Below are 25,691 nucleotides of genomic sequence, written 5' to 3' on the forward strand. Positions count from 1 at the left end.
AAAAAAATAATATATATATATATATATATATATATATATATATATATATATATATATATATATATATATATATAATATCATGGCCTGAGTAAATGAATGAATGAATAAATAATATATGATTTAATTTTGGCATTTTATTGAAAGCTGAGCCAGGCAGCAAGCACAGTTGATCCGAATGCAAATGGCTGATATTTGGAAAGAAAAAAATAAAAACAACAAACTGACAGATCACTTGGCTCTAATATTACATAGGCTAGATATCTCCATTATCTTAAATTATATAAGTAAGTGTTTTTATTAGCATTTATTATTTTATATGCATTGCAAAGAATGTGGGCAACTTATTTGTTATATTTTAAAAATATTTAGATTTTTTTACACCTTCAGATTCAAGAGAATAATTGTGTTTTAACCAGATACTGCCCTATCCTGACAAACCTTCATCAACGGAAAGCTCATTCATTCTCAATCTGATGTATAAGCAGGCCCTTGTGACTGTTTTTGTGGTCCATTGTCACATTTAGGTGAAAGTATGTGTAACACAAACCAAGCTTTTATCCATCCAGAACTACGTAACCTTCATTTATTTGTTATTTAATGTATTTGTTTTGAGGCGCTCCAGCCGGAAGTGTCCTGCAGCGCCTCTAATGGCCGGAGAGTTGTATTACATGTACACACCGAGGGGCGCAAAAACTGCGGCATGGAGGTACTGCTTATCAATATTCCTGCTATAATGCGGACTTTGCGTAACAGTTAGTGTTAGCAGTGTCCACAGTAGTATATATTTTATGTCAGTGTACTAAACTGGCTTTGTGTTAAGAGTGCTGCCTTCTGCTGTCATTAAATCGGGTGTCTGTACAGAGCAGATACCGTGTGCATGCTGTTCAGGTGGATATATTAATATTTCCAAACGAAACACGGTCTCTAGGTCCTGCGTTTAACGTTAACGCTGCTCTCCTGAATACCAAACCGAGGGGTCTGATGTTTTGCTAACACGGGGTTGTTGACACGCTAGCGATACATTAATTAGCCTGTTTTTGTAAACAAACGAGTAGAAAACACAAATACGGGGATTTAACGTTTTGCTGTTAATTTTAAAGCTAACAATATGGAGGAAACACTGAAAAGAAACCTAAAATGGCGCATGGAATATTCTAGACTCTCATATCAGCCGTCGGTTTGTTTCCAGTCGTCTGTTTGTTTCATTTGTGTAGTCGTTGAAAATGCCTGGACAGATACCCACAATATTCCTTGGGATGTCATTTAATATTAAAAACCTACGACCACCGGCTAAAATACCGATCTTACCGATTGGCTTAGCTCATGAATATTAATAAAGCTATGCTGACGTTTTCCTGGAGCATCCAATCACTCGCCCTCATTAATATTCATAAGCCGCACATCAAAGTTAGCTGACCAGCGCCTGACTTTCAGCGTGTTTGGTAAACTCACTCGATATAATGAGCGATATATATCCGCCAAATTTATCGAAAGCATGTCCGGATGTCGCCCGTCAGTCCCCCAGACCTCAAGAGAACCCGAACCAGCTCTGCGGGTTGAGGGCCGTATGCAACGAACGTGTCAGCTTTATAACATTCATTGAATAGCTTTAGTATTACTCAACAGAGGTCATGCCCTACGGGGCCAGTTGCATCAAGTCTAATGACCCATATTTCTGAAGAGGCAAAAGCTCAAGTCTGATGATTAATTGTGCTTCTCGTGTGAACAGGGTCGTGACAGTAAGGAGCCGGAGCAGCTCAGGAAGCTGTTTATTGGTGGACTCAGTTTTGAGACCACGGAGGACAGTTTGCGAGCTCACTTTGAGCAATGGGGCAAGCTCACTGACTGTGTGGTGAGACACCATCAGATCACATTCAGGATTTCATTTACAGTTAATTGCAATGTGTGTGCATCAGGAACAGACAGCTAGAAGTCATCTTTAAATATAGATAACAATACATGTAAATGCAATCCTAAAACTACCAGAGTATTCTTTAAAGCATGTGAGGAATAATTAAAAACGAACCACTGAGTTTATTTTAAATCATTTCGGTGACAGTTATGCGGATATTTAATATTGTGGCTAAATAAAACCCCCTTGCTGCTGTGAGAAAACAATTTATCTAAAAATGTACCCACCCTGAAGCCATCTAAGATGTAGATGAGTTTGTTTCTTCATGGGCACATATTTGGATAAATTCAGCATTAGCCTGCATCTTTTGCTCACCAGTGGATCCTCTTCGGTGAATGGGTGCCGTCAGAATGAGAAACGATCCATTTGTTAACTGCATTTGTAAGAAACAAACTCATAATTGGCCTTTTAATTCAAAACTCTTACTTCTGACCACAACTGTAGTCCGTCGCTTGTAAACAGTTCTTGATCCGTGCATATTTATCTGTAGACAAGGGTTTAAGTTAAAGCACCTCAATGATGAATGTGTTCTTTACGAATGCACAGCTAGATGTAAACTGGTGGACCGGAGCGGTGTGGATTATTGTGTTTTTATCAGCTGTTCACACTCTCATTCTGGCGGCACCCATTCACTGCAAAGGATCCGTGACTGATCCATGGCTTCCAATGAAGAAACAATACAAACTCATCTTGATCTTGGATGGCCTATTGCGTCTTGGGTGAACTATTACTTTAAATATGTTACACCTTAGAACATTTGTCAATCAGAATCAATCAGCCAACCGGTCCTGTGGTGGAAATGCATATAAATAGAATAATAGTAGCAATAAAAGCACTATAGTTGATAACACTGTCCATGATTATCTTTCCACAGGTCATGAGAGATCCAGTTAACAAGCGCTCACGAGGTTTTGGCTTCGTGACGTATTCCTGCGTAGCGGAGGTTGATGCTGCCATGGCGGCGCGGCCACACAAAGTGGACGGTCGGGTCGTTGAGCCCAAACGGGCCGTTTCCAGAGAGGTGCTGTCACATGCATGTAAACCAGAAAGCTGAAGTTTCCAGCACTGTGACGTTTCGTAGAAGCATTTTCATTCTTTTAGAATTATTACAAGTCCAGTTTTTATGCATGTATTAACTTATAACATAATTGTACTAATTTCAGATATCACGCTTCAGGGTGGCTTAAGTCAATTTTAAAAAAAGTAAATAAAATAGATTTTTTTAAAAAGTCCTATGAAAGCCCGTTTTTACAATGGTATTAAATATTTTAAAAAGTCATTGAAATTTTTATTCTTGCAGTTATGAGTTCATCCCTTAGTTTCACAGACAAGATTTAAAATTCGGAGCTGTTTCTACTGAAAGAAACACAGACTTATATCATCAGAAATGGAAATAAATCAGTGCCTTTGTTTTACCTCATGTTTTTTTTTAAGGCATGTGTAAAAAATTCACTTTTTTTCCCCCAGAACTGTGGCTGGGTTTTTATTGTTTGAGTTTTCTTTTGTTGAGGAAAATGTAACTTAATATTCTGAGACCAAAGAAGCTGAATTGCAGGGATAAACTTGCAGTTCTGTGAAAAAACAATGCCTGAAATATGATATATAAATTGTGTGCAGTGTTAACTCACAATTCTGAGAAATGAAGGCACAATCACAGTGTTTGCTTCAATGGCTTTTTTTTTTTTTTTTTTTTTTTTTAATCTAAACTAAAATTAAGATGCTTTCAATCGAGATGAAATTAAACAAATTTTCTTTGATCATGCAGGACTCTAATAAACCTGGAGCCCACCTGACAGTGAAGAAGATCTTTGTGGGTGGAATAAAGGAGGACACAGAGGAGTATCATATCAGGGAGTACTTCGAGCCCTATGGGAAGATCGAGACTATCGATATAATGGAGGAGCGTTCAACTGGGAAAAAGAGAGGGTTCTGCTTCGTCACCTTTGATGATCATGATACTGTGGATAAAATTGTTGGTGAGCTTAGAAGGAAACTTTTAAGGGTAGAAGATGTGAGCTTATCTATATGGAGATGATTCATTTATAATTATTAAGAACGGACGGCAAAAAATGTAATATTTAACATTAAAAGCTACCCTATAAATTGATCATCTTCACGTAAAACCGTGGCGCTGAAATGTAAAAGTTCTACACCGATTTTGTTTGAATGGCAGGAAATACTAGTTTATCCAGGAGCTGAGCAAACAGATTTGTTTTTTCCTTTTTCATCAGCGCAAAAATATCACACAATCAACTCGCATAACTGTGAAGTAAGAAAAGCCCTACCAAAGCAGGAGATGCAAGCGGTTTCTAATCAAAGATGTGAGTAAAGTGTTTCAAATCCAACGGCCTCTCTCGGTTAGTTACGTTACCGTGACGACGCGGGTGTTAACCTATAGCGCGTTGCTTTGGAGTCATGCGCTTTTCTGTTGTCAGATCGCGGCGGAGGAGGAAGTGGAGGTAATTTCATGGGCAGAGGAGGAGGAGGAGGAGGAGGAAACTTTGGAGGTGGCGACTTCGGCCGAGGTGAGAAGAAATGCGATCCCGCACATCTGATCCTGTGTGTCTCGATTACATCTACACTTTGTACGGCAGCACCTCAGGTGTGAGTAAAGCTGTGGTCCAAACACGGTACATGCTGTGTCATTCACAGGAGGGTATGGAGGAGGCCGGGGTGGCTATGGAGGAGATGGATACAACGGATTTGGTGGGGACGCTATCGTTACACTAACACAAGCAATTAATACATACTCTCTTTGTAGTCACTGATGAAATAGAGAACCGCTGCATGGATAAGCATGAGAGCGTTTTCAAAGCTAAACGCGATGCGAAGCTCAGACTGAAATTGTTAGCGCTGAAGCACGTGTTTATGATGCGTCTCTGGCCGTAGGTGGTAACTACGGCGGGGGTCCCGGCTACGGAGGGGGTCGTGAGGGGTACGGTGGAGGACCTGGATACGGTAACCAAGGCGGAGGAGGCTTTGGTGGATATGATAACTACAGCGACGGAGGAAATTTTGGAGGTAAGGTTTCATTTAAGTGGAGACTGATACTTGAGGGGTGGTTGGAGGGGCGGGGTTTAAACGAAGAGGTCTCAGTGATGTCATCCAAGAAAGGAAGTCGTTTCGGAGGCAAAGAGGCTTAAGATGAAGAAAGCAAACTTAATTTGTATTCATTTGGACATTAGTTAATGCACTGTGAACAAACATGAATAAAGATTGGTAAATACTGTAATGTATTCTTCATTGTTTGTTCGTGTTATTGAATACGTTGATGTTAACCAATGACACAACTGGATTCGTCTGAAAGTCGTATAAGTCTAGGATGCTTTAAAACATGAGCTGATTTTCATTTTTGGCCGAACTAACCCTGTAACATAACTTTACCTGCATCTTAGGTAACCTCGGTGGTGGTTGTGGTGGAGGTGGTGGCGGAGGAGGAGGAAATTACAACGATTTCGGGAATTACGCAGGACAGCAGTCTAACTACGGCCCCATGAAGGGAAACAACTTTGGAGGAAGAAACTCAGGACCTTACGGAGGTACAGCAAACCCAGTACACCGCCACGAAAGCCGAAGCCCTCTGTGTATGAGCCTGACCGTGTGTTATGATCGTTATATTTAGGTGGATACGGCTCTGGCGGCGGCGGCGGGGGCTATGGGTCCAGGAGATATTAACAGATGGGTTTGTCTGTGGTAAGTTCAGCACCGCCTCAAGAGACTCCCCAGACGTCTAACACGGGACGATTGTGATGTTTTACCCTGTGTCTGTTCAACAGGCCTCTGATCCAGAGTTAGATCAGAGGAGTGGGAAGGAAAGGAAAGATTACTGAGAAAGTGTGCGAGGGGCCAAGATTCGTCAGCTCTAGGTCTTACTGACGTTAGCGTAGTCAGATGCTCCACACGTGTGTGTGTGTGTGTGTGTGTGTGTGTGTGTGTGTGTGTGTGTGTGTGTGTGTGTGTGTGTGTGTGTGGATGTACATTCCTTCACCTGCTTGACCTTTCTGTGCTCCTCACCCATCCTCAACCCCTCGCGAGCATTTCCTAGAGTGCTACCAAACCCTGCAGTCAGAAAATATTATTTGATGTGAGTGTACAATATGTTGTGGCCTCGAGTACATTATTTGGAGAAAAAAAACAGGACTTGTGTTTATTTCATTTGTTTTAATTTTGAAGACAGTGCTGTCACGTGTATTTTTATATATTGTGAGTATGCAGTACATGTGTTTTTGGTAAAATGGTAAACAGAGTAGATTTTGTCAGATCTGAGGGCATGCAACATGTTCAACCTGTAAAGAGAGAAGTCTAGGTTGTTGAACTATTTTTGGCAAATGAAAAAAAAGAAACCAGCTGAAATAAAGTTGTGTAGTAACTTGCCTAACAAAGTTTAGTGCGTCATTGAGTCTGAAGTGGCGAGTGCCGCGGTCCTGAGCGCGCGTTGTTGTTGTCGTTGTGTACGAGAGTAGAAAGGCCTCCGGGCCCAGACAGACGAACAGTTACGGGCTCTCAGACCGGCAGGTCGATCCCAGCCTCGACTGGACCAGGCAGCCAGTGTGTCTCCAGAAAGCTAGCATCTGTTTTGGCTGAGACTAGCTGTACCCGAAGGAAGGAAGGAAGGCTAGCGGAAAGCCCAAGAGTATGAGAGGGTTTGAGACAGACAGAAGAAGAGGAAGAAAGAGTCATAGGAGCAGGTAAGAGTAACTCTTCTGCTTAATTTACAGATGGGAAAAGCAGCGGCTGATCTACAGTAAGTGGCTGAAAGTCTTTTAAGACACGTGGTTCTGGATGGGTAAGATTAACGTGTGCGAAATATATGTGGTTTTGGCAGATATCCTCCCGCAGAGAACTCGGTTATTTAACGTTGTGTGTGGCGTGATCACACTAAAAAATAATCAAATCCCATATTTAACCCTTCCAAAAAAAAAATTAGGAACGCTTATATTTATATTAGTGCTGTCAAGTGATTAATCCATCCGAAATAAAGGTTTTTGTTTGCATAAAATGTGTGTGTACTGTGTATATTTATTATACAGTGCATGTATATTTGAAAATATTTGTGTATTTACATGTATTTATGTTTATATCATATATACGTGTATTTATCAATACAAATATAACATTTGACTTAAATGTATACATGCATGTGTTTCTATGCATAAAAATATACGCAGTACACACCTATATTATGTAAACAAAAAACGGCCATTTACTGGCCTTAATCATTTGACAGCACTAATTTATATACATTGTTTAATTATTAGTTAATTATTTGTGGCGCAGCAGAATTTTGATGATAATTGGTAATAAGATGATAATTAGGCACAATTCCCCCCCCCATACCCATTACCGTAATTTAAAAAAGTCTAATTCCGGTAACTGTAATTGGGAAATAATTATATTTTAAGCGAATAAGTTATTTAAACATCATATTGTGCTGCCTATATGCTGGTTGTAATTACATTACAATTTTAATTACGGGAAAAAAAATTCAGGCACACTTAAATTAAGTGAAACTTTAATTCTGGTCACAGTTACTGTTTTCTGGCTAGCTTCAGCTGGCAAAATGCTGTAATTTCGATAGGAATTCACTGGCGAAAGATTCTCCCACGTAGATTTCGCAGCAGGTTCTGGCTGGAAATCTGCCTGCTTTGATGGTGACTAATGTGCGAGCTGCGCTTCATACATCTCTAGACTAAAGACAGTAGACAATGAAAGATCTTTTGGCATGCAAGGTTTTGCTACCATCGACACACCCCTAGGCGAAGTATCTCAAGCAAAGAAAGTCGACTGTAAATGACGTAGCGGTGAATGGAAAGTGCCGTTTCAATCCGAGCGGCCTTACATTGGCCCACGCAGAGCATTGAGCACGAGCATGTCAAAAATATAAAAAAATCTAATCCGTTGCGCAATCCACGTAAGGGAACACGTCAAACCAGTGAAATTCCTAATCAGGCAGATTCCTGTAGGCCGAATCTTGTCGCGCAAAGGTGAATGTGTCTAATTAGTCATCACCGAGAATAATGTGAATTACTAAATTATTTAAAAGGCTTGGCATATTATGGTATATTCTATTCAAATGTTACGCCTGTGTTCTTTCATTTGCACATTGTCAGCAAATTCCACTGTTTTGAATTGCGCTAATTCGTTTCGTAATTTGGCACTAAATAAAATTATATTATTGTGTGTGTGTGCTGTGTGTTTTTATGATGTGTATATAAAGACACACATACAGTGCGCATTTTGGAAATGTTTACATGCATTTACACATCCATATTTCTGTTAATATAATTAATTTTTTTGTTATTAGTTTTTTAATATAACATTTGCTTTTCCAGGGCAGAGATCCGAAAGGGAAGCGATAGCACGGTGTGCTAGTTACAGATAAATGTCTCTGATGCACGAAATAGAGGAGGTCCAAACTGATCACAGTGATAACAGCAGCAGGGTGTGAAATGAAAAAAAATTACAAAATACAAAAATACTTCAATATCAGGGTGATCATATTTAAATCAATCGATTTGAGAGTTACAGAGGTGTATCACTTTCCTAAGCAATCTAACACAGGCTTCCATATTTTCCAAAAAATAATTCTGCGAAAATGTGAAAAGATCGCCTGGCAGCACACGTTAGAATTTGTTGTCTGTGCACATTCTTGCTGAATCTTCACATCTCTGATACTATTTTTGTGATATCAGATACTTGACGGCAACAACCGTGAAGGTTACATTTTGTCATCATTAAACGCATTAATTCTGGATGTTCATAACATGACCGGTTCTAACTAGATATACTCTTTAGCAGCTTTTTTTTTTTTTTTTTTTGTGGAGGATGTTCATTCAGGGGTAAATCCATGTATATTTACACATTTTAGTCACTAAACATCACTCTTGATGTCAGAATGAATAAGTGATAGCACTGCCAAAATGTTGATTTTGTTAATAAAAACATTTAAACCCCCAACCCCTCAAGAATGTTTAATTTACTGTGTTCGTGTTGTTTCTGTGTGAGTGCAGGGCCTTTTCTTCTCACGCAATGCTTATCTTACTCTAAAACCTATCATGGGGGACTTTGTTCCCTTGACACCAAATCAAGGTCACGAGCGTTGGTAAATGTTTCAGATAAAGTCGCCCCAGATAAATCACATGCTCTCCGCTTAAAACCGAAGAAATTAAACATTTAGCCTACAACTCCAAACATTTACTGTAGCATTGCTCTGTTACGTAACCGGGCTTTAGGTCGAGTCTGTTGACAGGAAAGAATGCATGGCGGTTTAACGCTGGCATAAGACCGAACAAAAGAAGCATTCAGCGTGCTACGTTCACCTGTGTGTTTATCATACATCTTCGTATAGAGAAAAAATCCTACACTGCGATGTGTAAATGCAGGTCTGTGAGCAGGTTGGCCCTGTTGGTGTAGCGTGACTTGCTGACAAAGGAGAGCCGCTGTAGTGTTGAGAAGGAGAGGGTTTGGTGTGTTCAAAGGTAGTGTGTGTGGGTGAAAGTGGCTGGCAGTGCAAACAACTCTCTTTACTGGTGTACTTTGTCCAGCGGGGCTTTAATGAAGGCATGTCTAACGTTGGGCCGCAGCCAAACAATTCGGCTCTGTTGCATAACGCTGGGAGACCGGGGTGTTTGCTTGAGGAAGATTTAGTTGAAACTTGTTTGCAAAAGGCCTTTCGCCCTCGAAGGCTTGTGATTTTGTTAAGTCTCATGAATTGGGGTCGATTTCGAGAGTATGTAATGATGGCCTATAGCCAGAAGAGAAAATCTGTTTCCAAGAAAACGTAACAATTTGAGCCTAAAACCAAATAATCAACAACTTTTTCCCAATGATATACAGTGGCCTCAATACGATTTTGAACGCTAGGCTTAATGTCACTGAAAATATTAGACCAAGGCCCAGTTTTACAGCCATTTAATTGGGACTTTTAAGTCATTTTTATGAAGACACTTAGGAAAAAACATTACTGGGCTGCATCTTGAGACAAAACAAAGACACGGATATATTTTAATATTAGTGCAAGTGCATTTCATTTACTTATATTTTAGTCTGAGACTAGATTTATGCCTTGTTTGTGAAACCAGGGGCAAGTAGTATCTGTAAATAAATGTTTGTTTTTTCTTAAATTTCTTCATAATTACTCGTTGCCTTCATTTTGAGCAGTATAATTATTGCTGTAAAATATATGCCACTTCTTTTTATATTTTGCGTCTAATGTTTTTTTCCCATAGTTGATTCTTATGCTACTTCCTTGTTCGTTCTTGTCAAGGTCTACTTCCTTTTTGCTGTCCCACTCCGTCATCCAACTCCCATTCAAGACTGCATTAGACTCTGCTGGTTTAAATATTTATTTATTATATAAAGCCAAAAGGTCAAGAGATAAAATAGCAATAGAATAGTAAATTAAGATATAAAAACTGACATAAGTGCAGACTTAAAATGATCACAACCATTTTTAGCATACTAAAACGTGATCTATTTTTTTATATATACAGTACATTTGTTCCTATCTTGATAGCAAATAAAGTATAAATGTATTTACAAACCATATAGGTAAAAGAATCTCAGAGAAAATATAAAGGAGTACAAAATCCAACGGAGGTTAAGAATATTAGGAAAGTAGAATACGCAAAACGTATATAATAGTTCTGCCATTTCAACAGTTGATGTATAAGCAAAAATACGCTCCTATTTAGTTGTTTCCTTTGCGTAAAACGTACACCGTGTCCTAACCAGTCGCGATATTCTCAACACTACATGCGACTACACTATGCCAAATAGGAACACACTTGATGATGCTTAATGTACAAAAAAACGTGCAACCAGGTTTTGGACCAATGAGATTTCATTGTGGGCGGGGCTGCCCCCACATCATTGGCTGGTCAGGACAAACGCACTGACGTGAGAAAAGCCTTCGTCGCTTTATTGCGTCATGCCTGGTTAGGACACAGTGTTAGCAAGAGAAAAGCAGTACCAAAAAACAGAAGCAAGTGTGGAAGGACAGTAGTAGAAGGAATCAAGCTAGTTGTTCTTTACGAGAGTCTTTTTAAGGCGAGGAACGAGGAAAACGGTGCCGTCCGCAGTGTGCTGAAGGGAGTATTCGCTGGACGAGAAGGGCTTGCCGTGCTCGTCTCGGAGCATACCGAAGACCTCTTGGTACAAGGTACTCAACTGATGCTTCATCTCTCTCAGACTGGAGCTACGCTCGCTCTTCTCCTTCATCAAGCGCTCCTTCTCCTCTTTCAGCGAGTCCAGCTCGTACTCCAGGCCCACAATGTTCTCCAGCTTCCTCTTGCGGCAGTTCTGCGCAGCAACCTTGTTCTTGCCCCGTCGGCGGATGTCTCTGACGAGGGCGAGTTGGGCCTCACTGAGCTGGTGTTTGGACATCATCTCGTTGAAGTCATCCACAGGTAGATTGATGATCTTGTCCACAGTAAATGGGATCTGCAAGGCTTTTGCTCTCTGTTCGTCACGGGAGAGCCGCGCCTCAGAGCGTTTCTTCTGCTTGTCTTTAGTAAACGGAGGTTTGGAGTGGCCGCTGGCCTCCGCCGGCTCTATCTTTGGGTTCTTCGCTTTCATCTCCTGTTGGTCTGCCGGAGGTTTCTCCGAGAGAGTTCCCAGCGCTTCGTCGTTAAGGTAAACCAGCGGGAATATCTCGGTGTAATCTGACTCCATGCCTGCAGGACTGTCGTCCATCTCTTCCGAGTCAGAGTCGCTGAAACCAAAGGATCCATCTCCGTTCACGGATTTCCCCGGAGAGCTCATGTGAGGACTGGAATCCAGCGACAAGCCGGAATCAGAATCTGGGAATTCTGTCATAGGCTCCGGTTTTCCTGAGCTGAAGCTTCCAGGTGAGAAGCTGTGCAGATCCATGGGGTTCACAGGAGGGTCGCTGGGGATCTCCGCCAACTGGCTGGCCATATTTCCTCCGTCGGATGCTAGAGGATCGCTGTTCACTTTAACCTCCATCTCGGGGTAAAACAGCTCGTTGAATTCTTCAGGTCTAAACTCGGCTCCCACATCCGGGACGTTTAGACTCATCTGGCTGAGGTTGGGGGACACCATAGTGTTGAAGGATCCATCGTAAGTGTTAATGTAGTCGGGAGGACACCCCACCTCTGTCTGCACTGACGAGAGATGGTCCATCCCGGGCAGGTACTGGCTGTAGTTTGGGTCCTGTGCTTCTGCGGAGGGTTTCATAAATCCATCCATGTCCAATGACTCCTGCATCTGCATGTTGAGGCACTGCTAAAAATACAAAAGAACAGCATGTGAACACTGTAATCCAAAAAGAAAACACATACTGTTCGAGGCAAACAATATCAATATGAGTCTACTATTAATGGAGTTCACGTCCAGAATAAACATGGCCTGATAATTTACTCATCCAAGATGTTCATGTCTGTTTTTCTTCAGTCGAAAAGAAAAAGGTTTTTGATAAATGTTTCAGGATGTTCCTCCAAATCGTGGACTTCAATGGGGATCAACGGGTTGAAGGACCAAATTGCGGTTTCAGTGTAGCTTCAAAGATCTCTACTCGATCCCAGCCGAGGAATAAGGGCCTGGCAAAAAGCCATTTTGCCATTTTATTAAAAAAAAGTCATCTTTATATCTTTTTAACCACAGTGACATGCGGATGAGTAAATTCTGAGGAAATTTTCATTCTGGAAGTGAACTTCTCCTTTAAGACTCCTTCACATCGTCTGTTAAATTGAGTTGGGTTAAAAACAGCTGTGGTTCTACGCTTGACCTGATCGGTAATCTCTCTCCAGAGTTCAATGCACTGGGGAACGGCGACGTGAGTCATATGACAGGACCTTAACTTTCAACCTTTTTGTTTAGTTATGCACCAGCTTCCATGTGTACCGAGGTGAAAATGGTTAAATTCTAACAAAAACAAATGAAGTATACATCCTGAGTTGCTCGTCAAACCGCAGCATGAGCTCAGAGAGGGTCATTTGTTTGTTGCTCAGCAACAGGGTTGTTTGTGACTAAACCACAGGTGGTATTCATCAGAGTACACACCGAAGCGCCTCACAACCTCGCTCCCAAAAAACATTTTAAAGCAGTTCACATCAAAATGAAAACTGTTATCATTTAATTGCCCTCGTGTTATTCCAGATCCATAAGTGTTTTGTTTGTAGCTCAAAAGAGGATGTTTTAATGAAACCTGAGAGATTTCTGTCGCTCCACTGAAAGTCCACACAACCCAAACTTTGTCCATAAAATATACTAAGAGTTTGATTACAGTTTCAGTATTTGATGTGCTCTGCATATGTGCGATGATGAATGTTTGCACGTGAATAATTTAAATCTGTTGACTCTGCAGATTAAACCAAGTCATATGGATTACTTTTACAAATTCATAAGACCATTGGGATTTTACATCCATGGATTTTCAATGGACAGACAGAAATTTAATTAAACATTTCATTTTTTACATTTCAAAATTTTTTATTTTATTTATTTTGGGATAAATAGCTGTTTTATGATAATTTCAATTTAGGGCATTTCCAGGAGTAACACGTTCATTTTGGCCTCTGCACTGATTATAGCGTGCTAATGACGTCTGGTTGAGGTTTCATACCTGCATCTCTGGGAGTGAGAGCAACTCCATCCACGCCTGATCCAGAGCGCCTGGCAGCAAAGGATTCTGGGTAAAGGCTGGGATGTCTGGGGGCATCATAAGATCTGTGGAAGGAGGAACGGAGGCATCCAGGCAAGGCGGAGCTGACTGCACAGACAAGAAAGAAACAATTAGACTGGAGTGCAGTGACATGTATAGGTGTTGTGTTGCTGTGAGGTGATATATGGGTGACATATAGACCGTAATTACCTCAGCTGGCTCATCTAGTGGAAAAGTCTCAGCCAGGAGCTGCATGCACTCATCGAATGACATGGCATCACCATCGTGTTCTGCGAAGGCCCCATTCTGCACGTACACAGTCAAATACAGCCTAATAAAACCACTGCATCGACACACAGAGCAGAAGACATGCATGTAAAGGCAGATTCTACGACTCGACTGACTTGAATGAGTTTTCGAAGCAACTTTACGAACAAAGCATGTCTGATATTGTGTAAGTGTGTAGGCGTGGGTGTGTCCTGAATTTCTGCCATTCGAATGACACGTGCTCTGAATGCTATGAATTGAATGAATAGTTAAATTGTTGCTATTTAAATCATTTAACTCATTAATGGAATTAACTCGGGTCTTCAACTGTGCTCAGACTTGCCAAAGTCTGCCGTTAAAAGTCACGGGTTTTAGTGCGATCTCAAACAGCAAACATTTCTCATTCTTCGAGGATCCAATAGAGGAAGATGTGCCATCGTTTTAAAGCTTCCTTGGCTGGAATCTGCATTTAAAATCGGAAGATAATAACATAAAAGCCACCGTTTAGTGACTTCCTTCATTTAATGTCATAATCTAATCTGATCTGTCTACTAAAAAAACTGTTTCTTAAAAACTATCACCGCAGTCGGCCAAAATTAAGCGTGCTCGCTTCATACAGGACTGAAATCACGTAGACCATCTGCAAAACAAATTCAGCTAATCTCCTCTGGGGAAACGAGGTCTTTAGTGTTGAGTTTACTTGCTTTCGTAGAACTGCCTGAACACCTGAGTTCGAGTAATTATGCCATAGTAGCTGTTCCCAAGCAACTAAGCAGCTGCACCCTGTAATGTGAGGCCCCATGAGCACCTACTGAACATACGTGTGTGTGTGTGTGTGTGTGTGTGTGTGTGTGTGTGTGTGCGGAGTACCTGGTATTTATCATGTCATGGGGAACAATTGTGCACGCAAGGATAGTAATACCAGTAAATTTTGGCCTTGTTAAAACGCTGATCTACCTTGTCCTTGAAGTAAAAATGGGCGTGGTCATGTGTAGATTCTATGGGTCTATCTTCCGGTCTCACCCACATACAGCTATTTTTAGCTGTACAAAATAGTTTGTTCCGCTTCTAGTAGTTAAAATGAGTGTATCTTTTATTGTATTTCTATTATTATTGTAGCGCCAACAGTTTTACCATTTACCGCATTCTCCTCGTCGTTTACCTACAGCATCTAATGAACCTATATGCTTCCACGTTGAAGAGAGAGGTGGATATATGCAGAAAGACGTTTTTTGAAAATCTAAACGTTTCCTTTAAGGGTTTACAGTGTGTGTGTGTCTGCATGTGTGTTCCTGTCTCTGTGTGTGCATGTTTCTCTATATGTGTGCATCTCTGTATGTGTATGTGTATACGTGCATGTGTGTGTGTGTGCGTGTCTGTCTCTGTGTTTGTGCCAGAGTGAGTGTGTGTCTCTCTATGTGTATGCGTGCACCCATATGTGTCTGTATGTGTGTTTGCAAGTGTGTGTCTCTCTCTCTTTCTCTCTGTGTGTGTGTCTCTCTCTCTCTCTCTCTGTCTGTCTCTGTCTCTCTCTCTCTCTCTCTCTCCCCTGTTGCCCTGTCATGGATACACACACACACACACACACACACACACACACACTCGCGCCTCTCCTCCTGCGCGTGGACTAGTTACCTGTGTGATTTGGGCAGCGGGGGCGGTGTCCTGCGTCAGCGGGGCGCTCCGAGGCACAAACTCTCCGGTCTCCTCGTCCAGCTGGAGCTGAGCGAGCAGAGCTTTCTCCTGCTCTCTCTGCCGCTGCTGCCTCTTCTCCTCTTCCTTCTCGCGCTGCAGGCGCAGCTCCACCTCCTTCTGTCTGTAGCTGAAGTCAAACACCTCCCTGCCTGCTCCCAGATCCACGTCCTGCCTCCACAGGATATCTATCAGATCCATATCCTGCAGAAACACAGCAGAGATGAAGATGAGAGGAGGAGCCCAGCCGCACCCCGCCTGTCCCGCCTCAGATAAGCACTCGTCAGCCATGAATAAAACATACTCGCTTCTCCTTTTTCACTACGTCTCTGGGAACCACCAGATCACCCACCCACGCAAACACACGCCGTTAGTGTTACTATAAATGATAGTAGCAGATTTAAAGGTCAGTTCGACTCAAAAAGCACAGCGGCTGGAAAAAATGAATGCTGCAAACGTATTTCTGCGAGGGAAAGAGTGCATAGGCCGTTTGTGGGACGTTTTCTGATCATGCATGCTTATGTTATTTGACAGATTGCATAGGATTTTAGCCCTTTGGAAAAGTGAATCTGTCACACTGCAAGAAATTAAAATTTAGGCAAAAGGATTTCTCTAGATCGTTCTGAAAATGAATTTTCTGTACATTTTAAATTATGTAGTTTGGATGGATTAATAATAATAAAAAAATATATAAATATATATATATATATATATATATATATATATATATATATATTTTTTTTTTTTAATAAATTTTAAAGGTTTTAGGTTTTTAATGTTTTTTTTTTTTTTTATCATTTTAATCTTGAAGATGTTTCTCCCAAGAAAAAACTCTACAAAAATTAATTTGTCTCTCTGCAGGACCCGTTAAATAAAACGACTGATGGCAAAAGTGTCTCTGTCATTTTTATTGAAGTAGAAGTTATAAGAAAATATTTTTGTAAATTTAATAATGGGCTGATTATTTTAAATGAATGTCATTTTTGAAGGTTTTATTAATAGTAGAGGTGTTTAATGTATTATTTAATTAATGATCAATATTAGTAATATCAAATATTAATCGTGATTAATTGCATTCAAAATAAAGGTTTTTGTTTACATTATATATATATATATATATATATATATATATATATACACACATACATATATATATATATATATATATATATCAGTATATAATAATAACTACAGACACATACAGTATATATTTTGAAAATATTTGCATACATTTACATGTGTATTTCTATATACATATTAAATATACACAGTACAAAACGTATTATGCAAACCAAAACTTTTATTTTGGATGCAATTAATCACAATTAATCTTTTAATTAAATTTTTTTTATCCAGATCACCTTCTCAGAAGTTATATATACTATTCTATTATTTGACAGGCTACATTAATTAACTATTTGAAAAAAAAAAAAAAAAAAAAAAATCGCCCAATTTTCTAAACTCTTATTGATTAATAAAGACATCTGTGGTCGTGTTATATACGACATCAAATACCATTTATATTATCTGAAACTATTCATATGGTTAGCACACGTCTCTGTAACTGCAAAGCAGCACACGCTGGAATTTTCTGTTTTGTGGTGAAACGCAGCATGTTTTTCAGCACTTTCTGAAGAAGTGTCCTGCAGAGATCTGGAGGAGTTCACAGCGGCTCTGACCAATCAGAGGCTCCGAATCAAACGCCACCCGCCACGCTCCTTCAGCTACGAAGATCAGGGTGTTTGTCAAAATCAAGGACAGAGAACAAGAAATACAGTTTGTGTCCTTGTCGCAGGCATGTTGACGTGACCTTGGTAGACCGACAGAAATAATCAGAAGCAGACCCAGATGAGCACATCCAGACACATGCAGATTAGGCTGACATTTTTCTTTAGTAATCTATCACCAGCATTGCTGGACAGTACTCTTATTTCTTTAAGACACATGGGTACATTGGTTCAAATTCCTGTGCAGTTTTATTTTGACGTCACTATTGTTATTTTGACTTGCATTCCAAAGCACATTATCATATTTTTTATTTTCAAATAAATTGTTCCTCGTTATCTGGAAACGTAGAAACTTACTGAAGTATACTGACGTTTAACGTGTTCATATTGCATTGGAAGTTTTATTTGCTGGTGAAAAGACTCAGTCTTCTTCTAATCTTCCTCCACGACTATCTGGAATAATAAAAAAATCTGTGCCTTTTTTTAATTCAAGTAAAACGGACAAGGAGCGCATGTACTTCTATCACACTATTATTAAGAAATTGGTCAAAAAGGGTGTATTTTTTCAGCTATAATGACTAACAGCGCTGAACTCGCTGCTGATGCAATACTGAAATTTCCAGGCATGTAAAAAGCGGCTATGAAAGTCTAATGTGTTATTACTGTAAGAATTTACCTAGAAATCAATGCATTTGAGCATCTCAAGAGTTTTGAAATGCTTGACACTAATGTGCCCAAAATACCTGGAAAACAAAGCACAGTTCTGATCCCGGTTTCACAAACAGATATTTGTGATAGATTATATATTTGGCCAGACAGATTAATAGCACGACTGTAACAGCTCCGAAATCTTCTGAAAGGCGAAAGAAATGCAGTCAAATCAATTATAAATGGTCTACAGCCTATTTGCATAAAAAAAATTAAAAAGCAAGTCTGACTTTTTTTTTTCTCATTTGACAACGTAACTTTTTTTTCTCCTCAGAATTGGATTTTATAAACAATTTGTGAGTTTACTTCTCAAGTCGCAATCACGAAAAAATAAGTATGAACTGTGAGAAAAAGGTGAGAAAAATTATGAGAAAAAAAAAACCGTAAGATAAAAAAAAACTGCAATCACGAGGGGGACAAAAATTCATTGTAAAATAAAAAAGGTGCAATTATGAGAAAATAAGTCCTTACGAAAAGAGCCTTACGATAAAATATTGCAATCACGAGGAAAAAAAATGTAATTGTGAGATAAAAAGGTCAGTTATGAGAAAAAAAAGAGACATAAAATAAAATACTGCAAGCACAAGGGAAAAAAATTAACTGAGGAAAGTTACAATTATGAGAAGAAAAGAACTGTAAGTAAAAGAAAGTCGCAGTTACGATAAAAAAAAAACATTTTAATCCACTGAACGTCGACGCATTTTAATCTAGCGCACAATAAAACGTGCAAAGGTCATTGTAGAAGTAATCCATATGAATGAAGTCTTTTAAAGAGACTCGATTGCTTAATGTGTTAAACATATTTAATGAAGTGAATTAAATATTGATCAATGCACATCAAACATGGTCGAGTTAAGCTCAACCACGCTTGCTTAAGTGTGACCAAACCTTTTGGTTCATTGGAACCTCATTGGTTCCTGCACACCGTTTCTATGTGCTGCTGTGTTTAATACGTGAATAAAACCCTACGTCACATGACTTTCAGTGGAGGGACAGAAATCTCTCAGGTTCCATTATAAATATCTTCAGTTGTGTTTTAAAGATGAACAAAAGCGTTACTGTTCAGAACGACGTGACGTATAATACCATAATAATATCACTCTGGGCCAGTGGAGCGCTGTAACATACACCGCACTACTTCTACATACTTCCCAGGCTCGGGGACAAAAATATTTATAAAACCTCGGCCTCTGTCTTGTCTTGATTGATAGTTGCAGGAAATAAGCAAGGAGATGCGCCTCACTCAAGTCTCTAGCATTTCTTTACACGCGGACAGAGCTGCACTTATCTGTTTATGAGGTCAGAAAAACCATGTCGGGCATGTGACTCGAGATCTGTAGAAATCAGCCTCCTATAGTTTCAGATCACAAGGCCCATGGGACTGAACAGAGAAGAAGTGTGTACTGACAACAGAGGAAGCGCACGCTTTAAAAGGAACTTCATCTATTTTGCAATTCTGATTCAGTCGTCAGCACTGACATCAGAGTCCAGTAGATGAGAGACTTTAACTAAATATGGCAACAAAAATGTTTATTTTTTGACTAAAGGACTGCTTCTGAATGTTCAAGTCATTATTGTTATTTTTATTATTATTAGTAGTAGTAGTAGTAGAAGTAGTTAAATGTCTTCTTCTTTAGTATTATAATTATTTAATTTTAAATTCTTATAATTATTTGTTTGTTTGTTATACATATAAATTACTATATATATATATATATATATATATATATATATATATTTGTTATTTGTTTTTTTTTTTTAATTTTTTTTTTTATTATTATTATTTATTTTGCCTAAGGTTTTGATATTTTTATTTATTGTATTTATGTATTATTATGCGCACGTTTTTTAGTCCGTTTGGTTTTTATTATCATATAAATTTTAGATGTATTTAAATGATGTTTTGTATAATATAGTGGAGAAACAAGGTCAAGAGAATAATGGACTGTATGAGATCCTGGCGTCACAGAGGCCTGCAGACAGCTACATGGAGAGACATGCCCGTCTCGCTCTGAGTCACACACATCCTCTCCAGCTCCAGATAACAGACGGGGCGGAGCCAGAGATGATGAAACATCCAAACAACGGCTAAATGGGCCCCTCTCACGACAAGACGGACCCGACCTTCCTCGGAGCGGGTTTAAGACGGGAAATCTTTCTAAAAAGAGCCCCTTGCTGTCAAAACATATACTGCTGCTTATGTGTTTATCACAAAAGCATGTGCCGTCAATGCAATGATGCTGGATTAAAAACAACTGGGGTATTATTATCATTACTATTATTACTTATTCTGTGAAACACTAAACAAGGTGTTTGGCAATTTGAGCTTTTGTTGGGATAAAATAAAATAAAATAAAATAAAATAAAATAAAATAAAATAAAATTAAATAAAATTAAATAAAATTAATTATTTAAAAATAATTTAAATAAAATTAATTAATTCATTAAATAAAATAAAATAAGATAAATACAAAAATAAATAAGTTACACTGCAAAAGTCTCATAAAACCAGTACTACTTGTTCACTATATTTTACATATTTTAAATATTATTTTATATTTTTATCATTTTTAATTTATTTATCATCTTTTATTTATTATTCTTTTTTGACAAGTAAATCAAAAATGAATCTGATATTTTGGGTTATTATTGTGAATAAATTATCATATTATTATACTACAAATAAAATATTACTATTATATCACAAATAAAACTAAAACCTAAAAAAAGACATCTCCCCAATTTTAAGTAATACATTAAAAACTATCACTATATAAACGTTTGAAAAACGATATAAAAATTACAAAAACACGACAAAACACTTTAACTAGAAAACAGAAAATATACAAATGTAACCCATTTTAAAATATTAACTAAAAGGGTCTTAGTATTTGAATGAAACTAAATTAATATCGTGAAACAGGTTTTTGTGTTTCGCAGAAAAAGAGAAAACAATATGGCTCTGAATGACATAAGAGTGAGTGAATGAGGGGGAAAATAATCAGCGTTTGTTGCCGAACTCTTCCTTTAAAGCGAAAGGATCTGGTGAATATCTGGTGAAAATGATCTGATGTATGCAGGCATGCGCTCTTCCCGGTGATGAAGAAGGCTTGCAGATCACTCGTTATTTATGAAATATCTGCGCGGTGACCATAGAAGTGAAAAGCAGGCTTATCAGAGCAATGAAGAGTAATGCGTATGTGTGTGCATCTATAAACAGGAACATAACGAGGAGCGCAAAGTATATCCAGGACACACCTAACTGCATAATTAATGCTCAAAGTGTTGTTATCATCATCCAGGTTAAAGGAAACGAGAAACAGGAGCTGGGTATTAAAACTGCAAAGTTTCCTGATTAAGAAGAGATAATTTTTCACGCCTGTCTCACTTCCTGTTCCTCAGGACTGCGGGGATGTGGAAAATACCACTGGAGGAACAAGAGCACTCCTTGTTCTCTAATTGTTTTCACTGCACATCTGAAGCAGGTGATACTGCACGTAACCAGCCTCAGAACCGGTTCACCAAACCTGAGAAGACTCAAAACCACCGCACGCTAAATAAACGCTCCGCTTTACACAATATATATATATATATATATATATATATATATATATATATATATATATATATATATATATATTCATACACATAAACACAAACAGTATTCATTTTTGAAACGCGTGAATGGGTGAGAGGAGTAAAGATGTCTGCATTAAAAACTATTACAAAAAGAAAGTAAAGCTTGGTTAATGTTTTAAAAAATGTTGTCATAGGTAAAAACAAATTGTCATAGGTAAAAGTTCAAACAACATGCTTATTCTGACTTGTGCATAAAATAAAATTAAAATTAAATTAAATAAAAAAAAAAAAATATATATATATATATATATATATATATATATATATATATATATATATATATATATATATATATATATATATAAAGGCAGCCAAAGTAAAAAAATAATATTTGTCTTTTAATATATCAGTTTATATAAATAGTTTTTTGTTGCAAACATGCCTGAATGAAATTGTTACACTGCAAGTGAAAGCATTTTGTAAATCAGTGAAACATTACTACAATTATTACATATATATATATATATATATATATATATATATATATATATATATATATATATATATATATATATATATATATACATATATATATATATATATATATATATATATATATATATATATATATATATATATATATATATATATATATATATATATACACCTAATATATAAACATATTTTCTTAATTTATATACAAGCATGTGTGTGTGTGTGTATACATGATAAATATGTACAGTCCACACTAATATATTATGTAAACAAACAATGATAATGCGATAATGAGCACTGACAATAACTAAACTAGTAATAAACTAGTTCTTTTGCAGATGAGACTTTATTTCAAAAACAAACGCTGTTAATTTTGATCAAAACTGAGTGAGTGTAACATTATTAATTCTGAAACTGTTATAAGAAGCTTCTAAACAGTTGTTACTCTGAACGATTTAGATCTAGTTCCCTTCGATCCTCTTAAAGGTTTACTTTGAGCGCCAGCGCACACGTTTCAGCTTCAGGAGCGCTTCATCTTTTTTATTAGTGACACTGACAAACTTTATTACGTTATGTACCGATGAACAGATCATTAATTAGCCTAAAGCACGCCACACAGTAATTAATCCGGCGTCACATTACTTGTGTGTTTTATAAATTCTCATCGAACGTAAAATTAATCTGGCATGAAAGCCGCGAGTCTTAAATGTGTCAAATGTCTGTATCCCTCCATAAAACAGGGATTTTGGCCTGTCGCTCCAGTATTTACAACCGTGTTTCATAATTAACACGCAATCGTACAACGTCATAATTCAGCCATGATCTATAAATAATAAATAATAAAATATAATCAAATTAATATGTTTTTAATGCAATTTATAGCACACATGTTTATAAAAACGCCTATACATGACAGCTTAATTTAAGCTGTTATTACATGTGCTTATTATTATTATTATTATTATTATTATTATTATTATTATTATTAATGCTTTGTTTTGTACAATGCAGGCTTGCAAAAACCCCAAGAGTTATAAAAAAAGAAAGCAAGAGAAAGTAAAAACAGCTTATAAACTTTAGTTTGACCTTTTGTGATTAACAATCACTATTTCCCGAAGGTCAAGTGCTTCCAGCCTTTTTTGAGAATCGTCATATATATATTCATTTATATATTTCCATGCATCAACTTTTAACACCAAAAGTTTTTTGTAGGAGTTTTGCCTAAACCCCAGGCCCAGGTTTCGGTTATAATCGCCCTGTCTGTGACATACAGACGAGTTACATAAGCCGAGGGTCCGTTCCTCTCGTCGGGATGCGATGCTAAAGTAAACAGCACGTTCCCGATCGGAGCCGCCTGCTATTGTGCAAGGAGCCGGTGAGTGCGCATGCGCAGACGAGCCCGCTGCGGGAAACGCGCACGAACATCAGAGCTAGACGACGCGCGCGTCTCATGACAGAAGTTGAGCGTCGCGGCACCGGCCATCACGCCCCCTGCGAGCGTCTCTATTCAGCTTCATTTCGATCTTTCGTCCTCCTTTCCCTCTTAGGACGGCCCGAGTTCAATGACTGTGCAGAATTTGGGGAGAAAAGGAGAGTCGCGAGAAAACGGCGTAGAGGAAACGCCTCCTTTAACACGGGATATTTATTCGGTACAAATATTAAAATGTGTCACGCGCAAACGGTTTCGGCACTACAACGACGTCATGAATCATAACGGCATGCACTGGCTGACTGTCATCTTGAAACTTTCAAATAAATCGGGGGTAATAGTCGAGGCTGTTAAAAAGTCGCTTGGAAGAGAGCGGGGTGTATAAGGCAGCGATCTGGCAACACATATTTATATTCACATAAGCAATAAATACATCTGGACACACATGTCCCACATTAGCGGTTCAAAGGGCAAAATGATGTAACATCACAGTACAGTTGGGAAAACTGTGATTTCTTTTTACTTTTAGCATCATTTCAATACAAATCGAGCGCGTTATTATAACACGAACGACGCGACTGGTTATTATTAAACAATATTTACCTGTTGGCTCGGATGCGTTTTAGGCAATTCAATCTCCATCATGCTGAGAGATGATCTCTCCTTTTCCGTGGTAACTCCTAATGCGGTTTCTTCGCTTGTAATCCTTCGCAGCGAGATAAAACACGGCTTAAAATAAACACGTCGGGTTGTCGTAGCCGGACGATGTAGTTCACAAGGAAACGCTGTCTGTGTGGAGTTAAGAAAATTTACGGAAAGCCCCAGTCATTCGCTGGCCCCGCCCACACGCGCGCCGACCAATAGAAAGCGCTCGCTGAGGTGTTGCGTTATACGCCCCTTTTACCTCCCCGCTCCACCGAGCTGAACCGTATCCCTTTCATTTAACAACAACTTTATATAAACCTATACTTTATTTATGTATGTATTTTTTTCTATCTGAAAAAAGCGGGAAAGCGCTTTGTTGAATAATATAAGCCATACTGTAGTACTTTAAGAGTCCCTCTGTGTTTATCCTTACAGATGAGTAAAATTTTTTTGCATTTTTTTTTTAATAACTAACGTCTTCTGTGGCAATACATGCCAGGCAAGCGCGTCACGTGACGATCTAGACGCAGCAGATCGCTGCACCTGCTCCGGAGGCGTGTTTCTGTGTCAGGTGACTCTCCTCAGCCCTTACCGGACCCGTGCAAACACAAACGCACTAAACTAAGGCAACAAGCCGCTAACTCCGCTGACCTGCGTGTCTGTCTGTCAGACAGCGCCCCCTGCTGGCCGGCCGCGCACCTGCGTTTTCTCTCTCTCTCTCTCTCACACACGCTTTAATTAATCTTCAACCTTTTAAACCACAATTTAACCACTCTAACCAGTCGAGGGGTTTATGATTAGAACACTTTAAACCAGGCGAACGTTAAAAAGGTTTCAAAATGGATCACCGTGTAGGCCCGTGTGGATGATCTGTGTGAAGGGATGCATGAAATGGTCACTTGACAAAAACTGTCATTACTGTCGTTAAAAGGTCAGCCCACACTGTCACACACACACACACACACACACACACACACACACACACACACACACTAGTGTGTTCTGTGTCGTCTATTGCAACAGGCCTAGGTGTTTCATCAGCGATGGCCATGCTGGGCCCAAGTGGACTAAACTCTCTTAAAGCACACTTTCACTAGTTCGTGTGGTTGTAAATAAACGATGTCCATCACGAACACTGTGTAATAAAACAATGCAAGGTGTTTTATCGCCGTGCAAATTATATTTTAAACATTTAGGGAGGGACAAATTATGGCCTATCCATAAGGCCACATAGCATAGTGTCCTAAATAACTTTCAGATTTATTTATTCATTTTAGTGCTGACAAATGATTAGTCGCATCCAAAAATTAAAGTTTTTGTTTACATAATAAGCCCAGCGCACGCATATATTATGCAAACAAAAACTTAAATTTGAACAAATTAAATTGTAATTCATTAAAAAAAAAAATTGGCAAAATTGCAGCTTGATTGGAAATGATGCACACGAGCTTAAATATTCTGTAGACAGATTATATTTGCTTTTCAGAGCGAAATCAATCAATCAGTCATCTGTGTCTTGTGAAACTCATCGCATCAGTGTATCTCCAGAGCTGCTATTTATTTATTTTATTTTTTTGTAGCTCGGCGCCCGACCGTAGTGTCTCTCCTGACGCG

General features: G+C 38.6%; 2 protein-coding genes across 4 annotated transcripts; one reads left to right on the forward strand and one right to left on the reverse strand.

Moving 5' to 3' along the window:
* Positions 1–618: 618 nt before the first annotated feature.
* On the forward strand, positions 619–8,867 carry hnrnpa3 (heterogeneous nuclear ribonucleoprotein A3). Of its 2 annotated transcripts, XM_043249762.1 has the most exons (12): positions 619–706; positions 1,730–1,852; positions 2,787–2,933; positions 3,678–3,888; positions 4,144–4,233; positions 4,348–4,437; positions 4,565–4,618; positions 4,802–4,933; positions 5,308–5,451; positions 5,535–5,605; positions 6,631–6,656; positions 8,245–8,867. In XM_043249762.1, the coding sequence occupies exons 1-10, from the start codon at positions 701–703 to the stop codon at positions 5,585–5,587; spliced, it is 1,050 nt and encodes a 349-aa protein (XP_043105697.1). In that variant the 5' UTR covers positions 619–700; the 3' UTR covers positions 5,588–5,605; positions 6,631–6,656; positions 8,245–8,867. The 2 variants fall into 2 exon arrangements, with proteins under 2 accessions (XP_043105697.1, XP_043105696.1); XM_043249761.1 differs by lacking the exons at positions 6,631–6,656; positions 8,245–8,867 and adding an exon at positions 5,689–6,295.
* A 1,376-nt stretch (positions 8,868–10,243) lies between these two features.
* On the reverse strand, positions 10,244–24,234 carry nfe2l2a (nuclear factor, erythroid 2-like 2a). Of its 2 annotated transcripts, none has more exons than XM_043249759.1 (5): positions 24,036–24,234; positions 15,438–15,698; positions 13,746–13,841; positions 13,497–13,643; positions 10,244–12,154 (listed from the first exon to the last, which is right to left on the reverse strand). In XM_043249759.1, exons 1-5 carry the CDS (start codon positions 24,075–24,077, stop codon positions 10,931–10,933), a joined length of 1,770 nt encoding a protein of 589 aa, XP_043105694.1. In that variant the 5' UTR covers positions 24,078–24,234; the 3' UTR covers positions 10,244–10,930. The 2 variants fall into 2 exon arrangements, with proteins under 2 accessions (XP_043105694.1, XP_043105693.1); XM_043249758.1 differs by having other exon boundaries at positions 10,244–12,157; positions 24,036–24,233.
* Between the last annotated feature and the right edge of the window lie 1,457 nt (positions 24,235–25,691).

The sequence above is a fragment of the Puntigrus tetrazona genome, chromosome 9, assembly GCF_018831695.1.
Source record: "Puntigrus tetrazona isolate hp1 chromosome 9, ASM1883169v1, whole genome shotgun sequence".
NCBI classification, from domain to species: domain Eukaryota; kingdom Metazoa; phylum Chordata; class Actinopteri; order Cypriniformes; family Cyprinidae; genus Puntigrus; species Puntigrus tetrazona.

Coding starts and splice junctions, on each gene's coding strand:
- nfe2l2a (XM_043249758.1), bottom strand. CDS start 24,077: ATGATGGAGATTGAATTGCCTAAAACGCATCCGAGCCAACAG. Junction 15,699..24,035: donor AAACGCATCCGAGCCAACAG/GTAAATATTGTT, acceptor GTGTTTCTGCAG/GATATGGATCTGATAGATAT. Junction 12,158..13,496: donor TCTCACTCCCAGAGATGCAG/GTATGAAACCTC, acceptor TTGTATTTTTAG/CAGTGCCTCAACATGCAGAT.
- hnrnpa3 (XM_043249762.1), top strand. Junction 3,889..4,143: donor TACTGTGGATAAAATTGTTG/GTGAGCTTAGAA, acceptor CTTTTTCATCAG/CGCAAAAATATCACACAATC. Junction 4,619..4,801: donor AGATGGATACAACGGATTTG/GTGGGGACGCTA, acceptor CTCTGGCCGTAG/GTGGTAACTACGGCGGGGGT.